This window comes from Colobus angolensis, unplaced genomic scaffold, assembly GCF_000951035.1.
Source record: "Colobus angolensis palliatus isolate OR3802 unplaced genomic scaffold, Cang.pa_1.0 Scaffold30, whole genome shotgun sequence".
Taxonomy (NCBI): Eukaryota; Metazoa; Chordata; class Mammalia; order Primates; family Cercopithecidae; genus Colobus; species Colobus angolensis.
Window position 1 is genome coordinate 6,094,037 of NW_012116266.1, and position 15,818 is coordinate 6,109,854.

General features: G+C 39.5%; 1 protein-coding gene across 1 annotated transcript in view; it reads left to right on the forward strand.

Annotated features, from left to right (window-relative positions):
- Positions 1-15,818, forward strand: part of ICA1L (islet cell autoantigen 1,69kDa-like) — a 96,297-nt gene that overhangs the window by 58,300 nt on the left and 22,179 nt on the right. The window contains exons 11-12 of the mRNA XM_011949922.1: positions 430-473; positions 14,454-14,528. Coding sequence (XP_011805312.1) covers positions 430-473; positions 14,454-14,528 — 119 coding nt within the window. The remainder of the gene's footprint in view (positions 1-429; positions 474-14,453; positions 14,529-15,818) is intronic.

The window sequence follows — 15,818 nt, forward strand, 5'->3', positions numbered from 1 at the left end:
GAGGCTGAGGCAGGAGAATGGCGTGAACCCGGGAGGCGGAGCTTGCAGTGAGCCGAGATCCGGCCACAGCACTCCAGCCTGGGTGACAGAGCGAGAATCTGTCTCAAAAAAAAAAAAAAAAAGAAAATGAAACTTCTTATTCTATGGCTTTGATGGTGAAGGTTCTTGAAGATTGAGTACTGAGGATGATGCCTGGTGCTTTGTAGATACTCAGTAAATGTTTATTGAAGGAATAAGGGGTGAAATGTCTGTATAGATCTATAAAAGAAGTAGGAAATTCACCAGATATAGATTTTAGGGGATCTAGTGGACAATTTTATGTTTCCTGGGTAGAAAATTCTTTTTAACCATATAAAACTGTTTGGGGAATATAATTTACAAGTGTGTTATAACAAAAAAATCTACATTTTTTTTTTGTTTTTACTTCAGGCTAGTTTTGTCTGATGAGGAAGCAAGCTTTGAGAGAGAACAAGGTAAGATGGTAAATTTATTCCTTTGAAATGGTCACATTTTAAATGTCAAAATAGTTTATCACAGGCTTTTTTTTTTTGAGACAAGAGTCTCACTCTGTCCCCCAGGCTGGAGTGCAGTGGCTCAATCTTGGCTCACTGCAAGCTCCGCTCCCAGGTTCACGCCATTCTCCTGCCTCAGCCTCCCAAGTAGCTAGGACTACAGGCACCCACCACCACGCCTGGCTAATTTTTTTTGTATTTGTAGTAGAGACAGGGTTTCACCATGGTAGCCAGTATGGTCTAGATCTCCTGACCTTGTGATCTGCCCGCCTCGGCCTCCCAAAGTGCTGGGATTACAGGTGTGAGCCACCGCGCCCGGCCTCCGTCAGCTTTTGTTTTGTCTGAGCAAGTCTTTGTTTCTCCTTCATTTTTGAAGGATATTTTAGCTGGATATACTATTCTTGGGTAAAAGTTTTTTTCCTTCAGCAGTTTAAATGTCATGCCACTTTCTCCTGGCCTATAAGGTTTCCACTGAAAAGTCTGCTGCCAGACATTTTGGAGCTTCATTGTATGTGATTTGTTGCTTTTCTTTTGCTGCTTTTGGGATCTTTTCTTTATCCTTGACCTTTGGGAGTTTGATTACTAAATGCCTTGAGGTAGTCTTCTTTGGGTTAAATCTGCTTGGTATTCTATAACCTTCTTGTACTTGGATAGTGATATCTTTCTCTAGGTTTGGGAAGTTCTCTGTTATTACCCCCTTTGAATAAACTTTCTACCCCATCTCCTTCTCTACCTCCTTTATAAGGCCAATAACTCTTATATTTTCCCTTCTGAGGCTGTCTTCTTGATCCTGTAGGCATGCTTCATTGTTTTTTATTCTTTTTTCATTTTTGTTTTTTGAGACAGAATTTGAATCTGTCGCCCAGACTCGAGTGCAGTGGCACAATCTTGGCACACTGCAACCTCTGCCTCTCAGGTTCAAATGATTCTCCTACCTCAGGCGCCTGCCACCATGCCCAGTTCTTTTTTTTTTTTTTTTTTGAGATGGAGTTTCGCTCTTGTTGCCCAGGCTGGAGTGCAATGGCGCAATCTCAGCTCACGGCAACCTCCGCCTCCTAGGTTCCAACGATTCTCCCCTGCCTCAGCCTCCCGAATAACAGGGATTACAGACATGCACCACCATGCCTGGTTAATTTTGTATTTTTAGTAGAGACAGGGTTTCTCCATGCTGCCCAGGCTAGTCTTGAACTCCTGACCTCAGGTGATCCACCCGCCTGGCCTCTCAAAGTACTGGGATTACAGGCGTGAGGCACTGCACCTGGCCTATTCTCTTTTCTTTTGTCTCCTCTGACTGTATTTTCAGATAACGTGTCTTCAAACTCACCGATTCTTTCTTCTGCTTGATCAATACTCCTGTTGACTCTGATGCATTCTTCACTATATCAGTTGAATTTTTCAACTCTGGAATTTCTGCTTGATTTTTAATAGTTATTTTAATCTGTTAAGTTTACCTGATAGGATTCTGAATTCCTTTTCTGTGTTATCTTGAATTTCGTTGAGCTTCCTCAAAATAGCTATTTTGAATTCTCTCTCTGAAAGGTCACATATCTCTGTCACTTCAGGATTGGCCACTAGTACACTATTTAGTTTGTTTGGTGAGGTCATGCTTTCCTATATGGTCTTGATGCTTGTGGATGTCTGTCGATATCTGGGCATTGAAGAGTTACATATTTATTAGTCTTTGTAATCTGGGCTTGTTTGTACCTGTCCTTCTTGGGAAAGTTTTCCAAGTATTCAAAGAGCACTGAGTTGTTGTCATCTAAATCTTTGGTCATGGTAGCTGTATCTGCATTGGGGGGAGGGGGGGCACCCCAAGCCCAGTAATGCTGTGGCTTTTGCAGAATTGTAGAGATACTGCCTTGGTGGTCTTGGGTAAGATCTGGGAGAATTCCCTGTATTACCAGGCAGAGACTCTTATTCTTTTCCCTTACTTTCCCCCAAACACGTGGAGTTTCTCCAAAGCCAGCAAAATACTGGGTCTCACCCTGGGCCCCCAGTTACCATTGCTTGGCTACTGCCAATATTCACTCAAGGCCCAAGGGCTCTACCATCAGCCGGAAGCAAATCCATCCTGGCTTGTGTCCTTCCCTTCAGGGCAGCAAGCTAATCCCCAGCCTACAGCAGATACCAGAATGCCATCTGGAAGCCAGGGCCTAGAGTCAGGAACCTTTGGAATCTACTTGGTCTCAATTCTACACTACCTGAGCTGACACCCAAGCTGTGAGACAAAATCCTTCCCACTCTTTCCTCTTTTTCCCTCATGTGGAAGGAGTCTCTCCCTGCAGCAGGTACTGCCTGGCTATCACTGATATTCACCCAAGGCCCAAAGGCTCTTCAGTCAGCTTGTGGTGAATGCTGCCATGTTTAGGACTCTCCCTTCAAGGCAGTGGGCTCCCCTTTAGCCCAGGGCAGGTCCAGAAATGCCATCCAGAAGCCAAGGGCTAGAACTGAGGACCCCAGGTAACTTCTTGGTTCTCTACCCCACTGTGGCCAAGCTGGTGCCCAAGCTGCAATAAAAAGTTCCTTTTACTTTTTCCTCTCCTTACCTCAAGCACAGGAAGTCTGTCCCTGTGGGCACCATAGCTTGGAACGCACTGGGTCACACCTGAAGCCAGCACAGCCCTGGGTCTTACCCAAGTCCCATGGTGAGTACTGCCTGGGTGCTGCTGATGTTTATTCAGGGCCCAGGGTCTCTTAGTCATCAGGTGATAAATCCTTCCAGGACTGGGTTCTTCCCTTTAAGGCAGTGCATTCCCTTCTGGCACCGGGTATGTCTAAAAATCTGATCTGGGAGCTAGGGCTTGGAATGAGGGCCTTGGGACTCTACCTTCTCCCCTATCCTATTGTGGCTGAGCTGGTATCCAAGTTGCAAGACAAAGTCCCCTTTACTCTCCTTTCTCCTCTCCTCAAGCGGAAAGGAGTTTCTCCTGGAGCTGTGAGCTGCACTGCCTGGGATTGGAGGAGGGGTGATGTAAGCACTTCCTTGGCTGGCTGGCTGGCTGGCTCATATCTCACTAGGTCACATGTACCCTAACTCCACTGGCTCCAAGCCCAGCACAGCACCAGGACTTGCCCGGGAATTGCAGTGCTTGTGGCCTAGACTGCCTTTCAAGTTTATTTAGAACCCCAGAATGCTTTAGCTTGCCATGGTGGGGCTTGCTGGAACTCAGATTCTGACCAGTGGGATGGGTGGTTCCCCTCTGGCTGGGGCTGGTCTAACTGCCCCCTCTGTGAGTACTGGCTGAATTCTGCCCCATGTTGCTTTCAGCTGTGGCAGGCAGCACTGAGTTCTAATGCAAAGTCCCACAATCACTGCACTCTCCCTCCCACAAGCATAGATTCTCTGTCCACACCATGTGGCCCCTGCCAACAGATGGCGGAATGGTGGTATTGGCAATTCAACACTGTCTTTCCTATCTTCTTCAGTGCCTCTTTCAGTGATATGTAGTTAAAACCAGGTACTGTGATCTCTCACTCAATGTTTGGTTGTTATGAAGGTTCTTTCTTGTATGGATAATTGTTCAATTTGGTGTTCTTGTGGGGTATAGGGGGGAAATGATGGCTGGAGAGTTCTATTAAGCCAGCTTGCACTGCCTTCTCTCCCCAAAGATAGGTGCTTTAAAATGCAAAAGTCCAGTTTATAGGATTGCATGATTAAGTTTTGAGTTTTCCCTCATGCTGAAATTTGTGTTATTTTAAAAAAATAAATACATATTACGTATACAGTCAACATACATTTGAACCACGGTGGTAAAGAAGAGTACAGGCTTTGGAAACAGAAAAATCTGAGTTTGGATCCTGGCTTTTTAAAACGTATCATTTATGGCTCTCTCAGTTGTGTCATCTGAAATAGGAGTTATTTATGCCCATCTTACCAGGGACATTAGGGACAGAGGTAATATTGACAAACTCCATAGCACATAGTAGGTGACCAATAAATAAAAGAAAAAATATTTTATTTATTTATTTTTTTGAAACAGAGTCTCACTTCTGTCAGCCACGTTGGAGTGCAGTGGTACAGTCATGGCTCACTACAACCTTGACTTCCCGGGTTCAGGTGATCCTCCCACCTCAGCCTCCCGAGTAGCTGGGACTATAGGTGTGTGCTACCTTGCCCAGCTATTTTTTTGTATTTTTTTTTTTGGAGACTGGGTTTCGCCATGTTGCCCAGGCTGATCTCGAACTCCTGGGCTCAAAGCAATCTGTCCACCTCAGCCTCCCCAAGTGCTGGGATTTACAGGTGTGAGCCACAGTGCCCAGCCGAGGTATTTTCAAGTACACACATAAATAGATTATACTGATAAAAGAAACAATGTAAGAGACCATCGTAATCGTGAACTCGTATACCTAACCTAGCTTCAAAATATATGTTCAAAAGGTTAGCTAATTGCATTTGCATATGATCCTATATCCCACAAATACAGAACATTTTTTAAGTCACAAAGGAAATATAACGAACATTGCTGTAGTCTCAACATCTATTCATGCTATTATTTTATCTTTTAAATTTTGCCATGTCAGTAGTTATCTCCCCTTTTAAATTTCAGATATTCATTTGTTCCTTCTCCTTTTTTCTTGATTAATCTTGCCAATGGTTTATTATTATTATTCTTTTAGCAAACCAACTTTTGGCTTTGTTAATCCTCTCTGTTAAATCTTTATTTTCGGTTTTATTAATTTTAGTTCCTATATTTATTATTTTCTTCTCTGTACTTTGATATTTTTCTTTCTGGTTTGTTGTTGTTGTCTTGCTTTGTTGCCAAGGCTGGTCTTGAACTCCTGGCCTCAAGTGATCTCCTGCCTCAGCCTGCTCAAGTGCTGGGATTTTACAGATGTGAGCCACCATACCCAGCCATCTTTCTTTAAGGCTGTATTTCCCTCAAAATTTTAATTTTCCTATATCTTACAAGTTTTCTTTTAAAACAGCTTTATCAAGATATACTTTATGTATTATGAAACTCATTCATTTAAAGTGTATAATTCAGTGATTTTTAATTTATTACTGAGTGGCACTACCATTTCCATTAATCGATTTTAGAACATTTTCATTCCCTCAGTAAGCTCTCTTATGCCCATTTGCAATAATCCCTGTTCCCACCCCTAGCTAACCACTATACTTTTTCTTTGTATGAATTTGTGTTTTCTGGACATTTATAAATAGAATCATCCAATATGTGGTCTTCTCATGTCTAGCTTCTTTCACTTCATTTAATGCTTTTTTTTTTTTTTTTTGTTTTTTTTTTTTTTTTTTTTTTGAGACGGAGTCTCGCTCTGTTGCCCAGGCTGGAGTGCAGTGGCCGGATCTCAGCTCACTGCAAGCTCCGCTTCCCGGGTTCACACTATTCTCCTGCCTCAGCCTCCTGAGTAGCTGGGACTACAGACAACCGCCACCGCACCCGGCTAGTTTTTTGTATTTTTTAGTAGAGACGGAGTTTCACCATGTTAGCCAGGATGGTCTCGATCTCCCGACCTCGTGATCCACCCGTCTCGGCCTCCTAAAGTGGCGAGATTACAGGCTTGAGCCACTGCGCCCGGCCCATTTAATGCTTTTGAGGTTCATCCATGATGGGGCCTGTATCAGGAGTTCCTTCCTTTTTATTAATGAATCCATTGTATGAAGGTCCATAAATTTTGATATATAGTATTTTCATTATCATTCAATTTCAGTTATTTAAAAATTTTCATTACACCTTCCATGACCCATGGCCATGAGTGATTTGGAAGTGTGTTTCTGAAATTGCCAAATTATGGAAATAGAAAAATTTTTGTTACTGATTTTAACCAAGTTGCATCATGGTCAGAGAATGTGTTCTTATGACACTGACTCTTTGAATTATTGGAACTTTTTCTTTATGGAATAACAAATAGCCAAATTTTGTAAATGTTTCATATTTCTTGAGAAGAATATATACTCAAACTGTTGAATGCAGGAGCCTGTTTATATCTGTTAAATCAAGATTGTTATTTGTGATGCTCTACGTCTTCTATATCTTTACTAATTTTTGTTTACTTGTTGAGAAATGTGTTTTAAAATCTTCCACTGTTAAACTGGATTTTCAACTTTGTCCTGTAGTCTTTTACTTGATGTGTTTTGAGGATCTGGGGGGAGGGGGTATTAGAAATGTTTGTTTCTTGGTGCCACAAAGAAATAGCATTTGAACATAAATTTAATTTTCTTAGTAAGACAATTTTTACTTTTTGTAGAAAGGGTGCTCATCACAGATGGAACAATGGTGAGAGCACACCTGAACAAAGGAAGGAAGCAATTTTTATCCCTTACGCAGCTTGACCCTGCTACTGTGTCCTGTCTCCATTGGCTGGAGCCAGACCTCACAATCTAAACTGAACCCGATAGGATAACGGTTTAAAATTTTTCTAAATAGGTAAAGGGAGAATAAAGGAAAAGAGGAAGTTGCTTATGCCAAATAGGGAAGGGGCAAAGGCTGCGAGCTGGAATGTGCCTGTGAGCATGTCCAGCACAAATATCTTGGGTAAGGTACAAGGATATAGAATGTACTACGTGCCTGTGAGCATGTCTGACAGCTACATTAGGGCTTAACAAAGAGTTAGTAGCACAATGCAAGGAGGCTTGAAGGAAGTTAGTCTTTAAAAGTCTTTCTTTTTAACACTTAGGATTTTTTTTTTTTTAATGAGAAGGGAAACTTTGAAGAGGAAACTTTTTTCTTTCTACAGGGGTATATACAAGTTTAGAATTTTTATATCTTTTTGGTGAATTAATCTTTCATTGTTATACAGTGACCCTTTCTGGCTTTAATCATACTTTTTGGGGCCAGGCGCAGTGGCGCATGCCTGTCATCCCGGCACTTTGGGAGGCTGAGTCAGGTGGATAGCCTGAGCCCAGGAGTTCGAGACCAACATGGTGAAACCCTGTCTCTATAAAAAATAGCCAGGTGTGGTGGCGTGCACCTGTAGTCCCAGCTACTCCAGAAACTGAGGGGGGACGATCAGTTGAGTGTGGGTAGGTAGAGGCTGCAGTGAGCCAAGACTGCTCCACTGCACTCCAGTGTGTTCAACAGAGTACAACCTGTCTCGAAATAATAATATAATGAATTTTTGGCTTAAAGTCTCCTTTATATTAGTAGAGCATAACTAGCTTTCTTTGATTAAATAATATTCTCTTAGTATCCCTTTTCCATTCAATCTTCCCATGTCCTTTTTTTTTTTTTTTTTTTGAGATGGTGTCTTGCTCTGTTGCCCAGGCTGGAGTGCAGTAACGCAATCTCAGCTCACTGCAACCTCTGCCTCTGGGGTTCAAGTGAGTCTCCTGCTTCGGCCTCCTGAGTAGCTGAGATTACAGGCAGCCACCACCACATCCAGCTAATTTTTTTGTTTTTAGTAGTGATGGGGTTTCGCCATGTTGGCCAGGCTGGTCTTGAACTCCTGATCTCAGGTGATCTGCCTGCTTCAGACTTCCAAAGTGCTGGGACTACAGGTGTGAGCCACTATGCCTATCCCTCACCATGTCCTTCTAACTGAGATATGTCTCATAAACAAGGTTTAGTTGGATTTTTTTTTAAAAGCCCAGTATGTCAACTTGTCATTCTTTTAACTAGCGAGTTTAGTCCATTTATGTTTATTGTCACTATATTTGGACCTGTATTTTCTGTTTTCCATTTGTTTTGTCCTTCCAATCCCATTATTTTGTCTCCTGTTTTGATTCATTTTGAACTATTTGAGGGTTTTTTTCATTTGCTTTAGAAGTTTTGTTTATCCTCCCCCACCCCTGCCATTTACTGATTTGAAAGTTATCCATTTTATTTCCATTTTTGATTTTTCTAATTTTCTACAAATTAGAACATCATTCTTGTTTTATAAAGAAATATTGAGATTTACCAATATTTTTCCTGTCTTACTATTTCTTTCTATATTTCAGATCTTCATTGTAAGTTCATTTTCCCTTCCCCTTGACTACCTCCTTTAGTTTAGATATTTATTTATTTATTTATTTTTGAGACAGAGTCTTGCTCTAATTCAACTTCTGTATCTGGCTGCTTTTAGGATGTGCTCTTTCAGTACAGTGTATCTAAATGTGCAATTTTAATTTTTTAATTTTTGCTGGTATAAATTGTATTTCTTTGTGTCTTTTACTAGTTCTGGAAACTGCTCAACCATTATTTTTTTTACTGTGATAAAATATGCATGATTCAACTATTATCTTTAAAAATATTCTCTCTCCTCCATTTTCTCTATTTTCCGCTTCCATAACTCTAATAAGCTTATGGTGGACCTTTTCATTAATTCCTCATATATTTTAACTTCTCTTTCATGTTTTCATCCCCCTTTCCCTCTACAGTACATTCTAGGTAAGTACTTCAGATGTGTTTCTCACTAATTGTCTCCTCTTGCATCTAATCTACTGTTTAATGTATACACCGAGGATTCATTCCCTAAACAACTATACATTTTATTTATAAAAGCTCTATTTGTTGTTTTATAAATTTGCCTAATTTTTATAGTGCCTCGTTCTTTCTCACTTTTTGACTCACATCCATATCCAAAAATACAAATATTTGAAGTCCTTGTGGGGGGTCTAAATCTATTATTTTGGTTTACCCCAGCGTTCTTGTGGTAGCTTGTTTCTTTAGTGATTTGTGAATACCAGCCAATATTTGTTTGCTCTTAATCTGTGGGACTCCTAGAGGCCTAGATAATTTTTTGCTAAAGAAAATTAATATTGCTGCTTTCCAGAGTCAAGGAATACTCACAGCCTGGTGACCACTTTAACCCGCTTCCAGAGCCTTTATTTTAATGTAGGAATTGTGGGCTCGGCTCAGTTTCCTTGTGTTTGCCAAGGGCCTTGTCTGGCACTGTCAGCACAGGCATTGCCCACACCCCAGCATACCTGCCTTTCTTCTTTGCTTGCTGCTTCTCTTTCCTGGCTCTGGTTTCAGCTTACATTTTTGTTGTTGTTTACTTCTAACAAGTCCAGCAATGCATTAAACTTATATTTTATGTAGAGAAGCCAGGAGAACAGAGAAAAAAAGTGTATTTTATAGATTTAGCAAGGATGGGACAAATTTTCTGAAGAATGTAAACATCCCAGACTTTGAGCAATTTTACTTTAAGACCTCTACTGAGGAAGTAATTAGAAATGCCCTCAAACATTTATGCTCTGAGGTATTCACTCAAATGGTGTTTCATATAATGGAATAAAAAACTAAGCCTGGCCGGGCGCGGCGGCTCAAGCCTGTAATCCCAGCACTTTGGGAGGCCGAGACGGGCGGATCACGAGGTCAGGAGATCGAGACCATCCTGGCTAACACAGTGAAACCCCGTCTCTACTAAAAAATACAAAAACAAACAAAAAAAAACTAGCCGGGCGAGGTGGCGGGCGCCTGTAGTCCCAGCTACTCGGGAGGCTGAGGCAGGAGAATGGTGTAAACCCGGGAGGCGGAGCTTGCAGTGAGCTGAGATCCGGCCACTGCACTCCAGCCTGGGCAACAGAGCGAGACTCTGCCTCAAAAAAAAAAAGAAAAACTAAGCCTTTGAGCTAGACCTTTCTCACTCATCTGCCTATCTTAATCCCAATTTCATCCATCTGTAGCATTAAAATAAAATGAAACCAAATTACATGAATCCATACCAAAAGCACTGTATGGTAAAGCAGATCATTATTGAAAGAGAGAGAACAGAGGTTACCCTTCATCTTATCCAGAGTCATTTCCTTAAAGATCCTTTAACACATCTCTCCATTCCCCCAACTCTATTTCTATAGCCTGAAACCTTCCCTGATGTGACTCTGCCTCTGGTCACCAGTTCCTGTTCCCTTCCCCACAACCAGGATTCTTCTTCTCACTTCTTTCTCCAGCCACCACTGGTATCTCTTTTCCATTCCTAGATTTTCTCCTTTATTTTTTCCCCTATATTCAACTAAAATCTTTACTGATAAAGTCCATTTGAAAAATTTTAAGTCTTCTGTACATTTCTAACATTTTTATATTATATATCTGAACTTAAAATCTAATTCATCCTTTAGCTTCCTTATCTTAAGGTTAAATCACCCTGATTTACTTAAATCTTCCTTTTAAATGTGTTTTCCTTTTAGTTACTTTGGTTGCTTTTACCTTTTTTTACTTTTCCAATATTCTTTTATACTATCCCAAACTGAGCATAGAATTTTAATAATAGTGTAATAGAACTATTACTTTCTTGTCCTTAGATGCATTACATCCTTTAAGCTCTCCGTACAGCAACACTGTCCACCCTTGTATGCAGAAGAAATTTACATTTCATTTTTTAAAATGGCCCTAATAATAGTTGAAGATGTTAGAAAGTGTAAAATCATATACTTTTTTTTGTCTCTATGTGTGTCTATACTGAGTAAATAAATGGCATAGAGATGAAATCCAATGTATACAAACTGGATTATGTAGAAAACTGACTCTCAAAAACTGGCTCCCATTGTTGCAATAGGACACAATTATTTTTGTCTTGATATATAGGCTCAAAACTTGGAAGTAATTTTTTAGTAGAGTTTTGCCTATGGAGGTTTTGGTTTGTATATTTGACCTTTTAAATGTTTAAAACATTTAAAAACACACAAGACAGTGCTGTTTTGATCACAAAAGAGTGTGCTATCTTTTGCCATGTGGGTGATCTTTCTTTTCCTGTGAGATCATTACTACTAAAGCTCTAGTTTAAGTGAAAAATGGGGAGATGCTACTTATTGCTATGGCCAGTTTTTAAAAGAATAAAGTAGCAGGCCAGGCACAGTGGCTCACACCTATAATCCCAGCACTTTGGGAGGCCAAGGCAGGCGGATCACGGAGTCAGGAGGATCGAGACCATCCTGGCCAACATGGTGAAACCCCATCTCTACTAAAAATACAAAACAACTTAGCTGACTGTGGTGGTGCGTACCTATAATCCCTGCAACTCGGGAGGCTGAGGCAGTAGAATCGCTTGAACCCGGGAGGTGGAGACTGCGGTGAGCCTAGATCGCACCACTGCACTCCAGCCTGGCAACAGAGTGAGACTCTGTCTAAAAAAAATAAAATAAATAAAGCAGCCTTTGAATTAAAAGTAGACCATATCCTTAATAGCCCCATATAGGACAATGAACCTGGACCCTTATCTCTCACCATATACAAAATCAACTCAAAATGGATCAAGGACTTAAATGTAAGACCCAAAGCTATTAAAATATGAGGGAAAAACCTAAGGAAAATGTTCCTGGACGTTTTTCTAGGCAAAGAATTTATGACTAAGACCTCAAAAGCACAAAGAACAAAACCAAAAATAGACAAAAGGGACTTAATTAAACTAAAAATCTTCTGCACAGCAAAATAAATTATCAACAGAGTGCAGCTACAATCTTCAGTGGGATAAAGTATTTGCAAACTGTTCTTCCAGCAAGGGACTAATATCCAGAATATACAGGGAACTCAAATAATTCAATAAGAAAAGTAAACATTAAAAAGTGGGCAAAGGACATCAATAGTAGATGTTTCTCAAAAGAAGACATACTAATGGTCAATAGGTATATGAAACAGTGCTAAACATCACTAATCATCAGGGAAATGTAAATCAGTTCCACAGTGAGATATCAGCTTACCCTAGTCAGAATGGCTATTACTAAAAAGACAAACAATAACAGATGCTGGTGAGGATGCAGAGAAAAGAGAACTCTTATACACTGTTGGTGGGAATGTAAACTAGTATAGCCACTATGAAAAACAGTATAGAGATTGCTCAGAAAATTAAAAATAGAATTATTTGATCCAGCAATCCACTAGTGGTTATCTGTCCAAAGGAAAAGAAATTAATATATCAAAGTGATATTTGCACTTGCACGATTATTGCATTAGTATTCATGATAGCAAGGATATGGACTCAACCCTAAGTGTCCATCAGTGGATGAATGGATAAAGAAAAAGTAGTATATATATACAATGGAAACTATTCAGCCATAAAAAGAATGAAATTCTATTATTTGCAGCAACATGGATGGAACTGGAGGTCATTATCTTAAGTGAAATAAGCCAGGCACAAAAAGACAAATATCATACATTCTCACTTATATGTGGGAGGTAAAAATTTTTATTACATGCAGGTAGAGAATAGAAAAATAGATAACAGAGGCTGGAAAGGGTGAGTGGTGGGGGCAGTGAGAAGGATGAAGAGAGGTAAGTTAAAGGATACAAACAAACAGTTAAATAGAAGGAATATACCAAGGTTTGATAGCAGAGTATGGTTATTAACAAAAATATATTGTACTCAGATGACAAACACACTAAATACCCTGACTTGACCACTACTCATTATATACATGTAGCAAAATTTCACATGTGCCCCACAAATATGTACAAATTGTTAACAGTAAACCATATCCTTGTCCAGGCATGGTGGCTCACACCTGTTATCCTGGCACTTTGGGAGGCCAAGGTGGGAGGAGTGCTTGAGCCAAGAAGTTCAAAACTAGCTTGTGCAACATAGCAAGACCCTGTTTCTACAAAAAATTTTAAAAAATTATTCAGGCATGGTGACACACACCTATAGTCCCAGCTACTTGGGAGGAGTCCCAGCTACTGAGGTGGGAAGATCTCTCGAGCCTGGGAGTTGGAGGCTGTAGTGAGCTCTGATTACGCCACTGCACTCCATCCTGGGCAATAGAGCATGACCCTTTCTCAAAAAAAAGTAGACCATATCCTTAATCACAATAGCCAAGATATGGAGTGTTTATCAACAGATGAACAGATAAATAAAATTATGGCATATGTACACAATGGAATACTATTCAGCCTTCAAAAAGAAGGAAATCCTGTTATCTGTGACTAAATGAATGAACCCAGAGGACATTACGCAAAGTAAAATAAGCCAGACACAGTAAGACAAATACCACATGATCTCACTTACATGTGGAATCTAAAAAGCTGAACTCATAGAAGCAGAGAGTAGAGTGGTAGGTAGTTTGTGGGGAGGGCACTGTGGAGATGGCCAAAGAATACAAAATTTCAACTAGACAAGAGGAGTAAGTTCAAAAGATCTATTGTAAAACTTGGTGACTGTATTTAATAACAATATATTCTTGAAAATTGTTAAGAGAGACCAGGCATGGTGGATCACACCTGTAATCCCAGCACTTTGGGAGGCCGAGGCAGGAGGATCACTTGAGGTCAGGAGTTCAAGACCAGTCTGGCCAACATGGCAAAACCCCATCTCTACTGAAAATATAAAAATTAGCCAGTTGTGGTGGCACATGCCTGTAATCCCAGCTATTTGGGAGGCTGAGGTGGGAGAATCACTTGAACCCCAGAAATGGAGATTGCAGTGAGCCGAGATTATGCCACTGCACTCCAGCCTGGGGCGACAGAGCAAGACTCTGTCTCAAAAACCAACAACGACAACAAACTGTTAAGAGAGCAGTGTTCTCACCACAAAAAATATTATGTGAGGTAATACAAATGTTAATTAGCTAAATTTAGTCATTTCACAATGTATTACATATATCAAAACATGTTGTATGTGATAAATTATATACTTTTGTCAATTAAACAATAATAAAATCGTAGACCACATTCACTCATTCAATGTAAAATGAACATCCATTGTGTCAGAGTGTCAAGGCATGGAGATCAGGCAGAACAAATATAAAATGACCTGTCAGAGAGTATAGAATAAGAACAGCTCCACAAGGAAGGAACAAGCTTTGGAACATGAAAACTTACATTTCAAGGGGACAGAGACTTAATAGAGCACCTGAATACCTCTGGTATTATGTTATTTTTATATACATATATATACACACACATAAATGTGATTTTTATATGTAAGATTATTTAAATTTTTATGTTTCCCTTTTGTATGTTTTAGATTCTGATTTGGTCAATTGAACACTTGACCTAATGATAAAATATTACTGTAAATAAGCTTGCTGAATTTCTTCTTGTTCAAATTCTCTTTTGTGTGCTTTTGATTTAGCAAACAAAGATCACAAGGAAAAATACTCTCAAATGAGAGAATCTGGAGCACCTCAGTTTTCTAACTCTGAAAATGGTAAGAAATAATCATTTCACTCTACATATGAATGATTCTTTAAAATTCTTCAATTTTTATTTAACATTTATTTCCTTAACATTAGAAACTGTCTCGGTCTCTACATAAGAATGCAATTATGTGCTTCTACTTTGTAGCACATCACAATGGAAATTAAATAATTATTTGTTTTGCATGTTTGGGCCCTATCAGAATGTATCCGTATAACCAGGACAGCTAGGGCTGTGTCTGCTTTTCTGTCTCATGTATCTCAGCCACCAGCAGTATAAGCACTCAGTAAATATTTGTTGAATGAATGAATACAATTGTTTGTATATCTAGTGTCATTAGATACTAGCAAAATAGTAAATGTTGTTCAACATTAAATAAATTAAAATCACTATTTAAGAAACAAAAGTATGCCCCCAACATTTGGGTTTCCTTATCTGTAAAATGAGGATCAAGACTAAATCAACTTTAAGGTACTTCCTAAGCATTAAATAACTACCTTGAATATCTTTCTCAAGCAATTAGGTTGTAAACATTTTCTCCTAGTTTGTCATTTATCTTGTGACTTTGTTTCTTTAACTTTTTTTAAGTTAAAAAAAAATTTTTAAGCTTTAAATACAGTCCAATTGGTTAATCTTTTCTTTTATTGGATCTGGACTTTAGTCATAGTCAGGAGGCTTTTCCTAAACCCAGAGTATAGAATAATTCTCTTATGCTTTCTTCTGATATTTATGTAGTATTATTTTTTACATTTGGATCTTGAATTCATTTGAAGTTAATTCATGTGTACAGCGTTAGCAATGGATCAAATGTTACCTTTTTTACCCCCCAAAGGCTATCCTTTATATAATTTTTTTTTTTTTTTAAACAGCCTCGCTCTGTCATCCAGGCTGCACGATCTTGGTTCACTGCAACCTCTGCCTCCTGGGTTCAAGCAATTCTTGTGCCTAAGCCTCCCAAATAGCTAGGATTACAGGCGTGCACCAGCACGCCCAGCTAATTTTTTGTATTTTTAGTAGAGATGGGGTTTCATCACATTGGCCAGGCTGGTCTCAAATTCCTGGCCTCAAGTGATCTGCCCACCTCAGCCTCCCAAAGTGCTAGAATTACAGACGAGAGCCACCACGCCCGGCCCTTTATGTAATAATTTTTAAAAATGCCATCTTTGTCCTAGTATTGAGATAACATCTTGTCATATACTATATTTCTATTTCCACTTGGATGTATTTCTAGACTTTCTTTATCTTCCAAATGGTGTGTGCATGCACCAGTGCCACAAGTTTTTTTTTTTTTTTTTTTTTT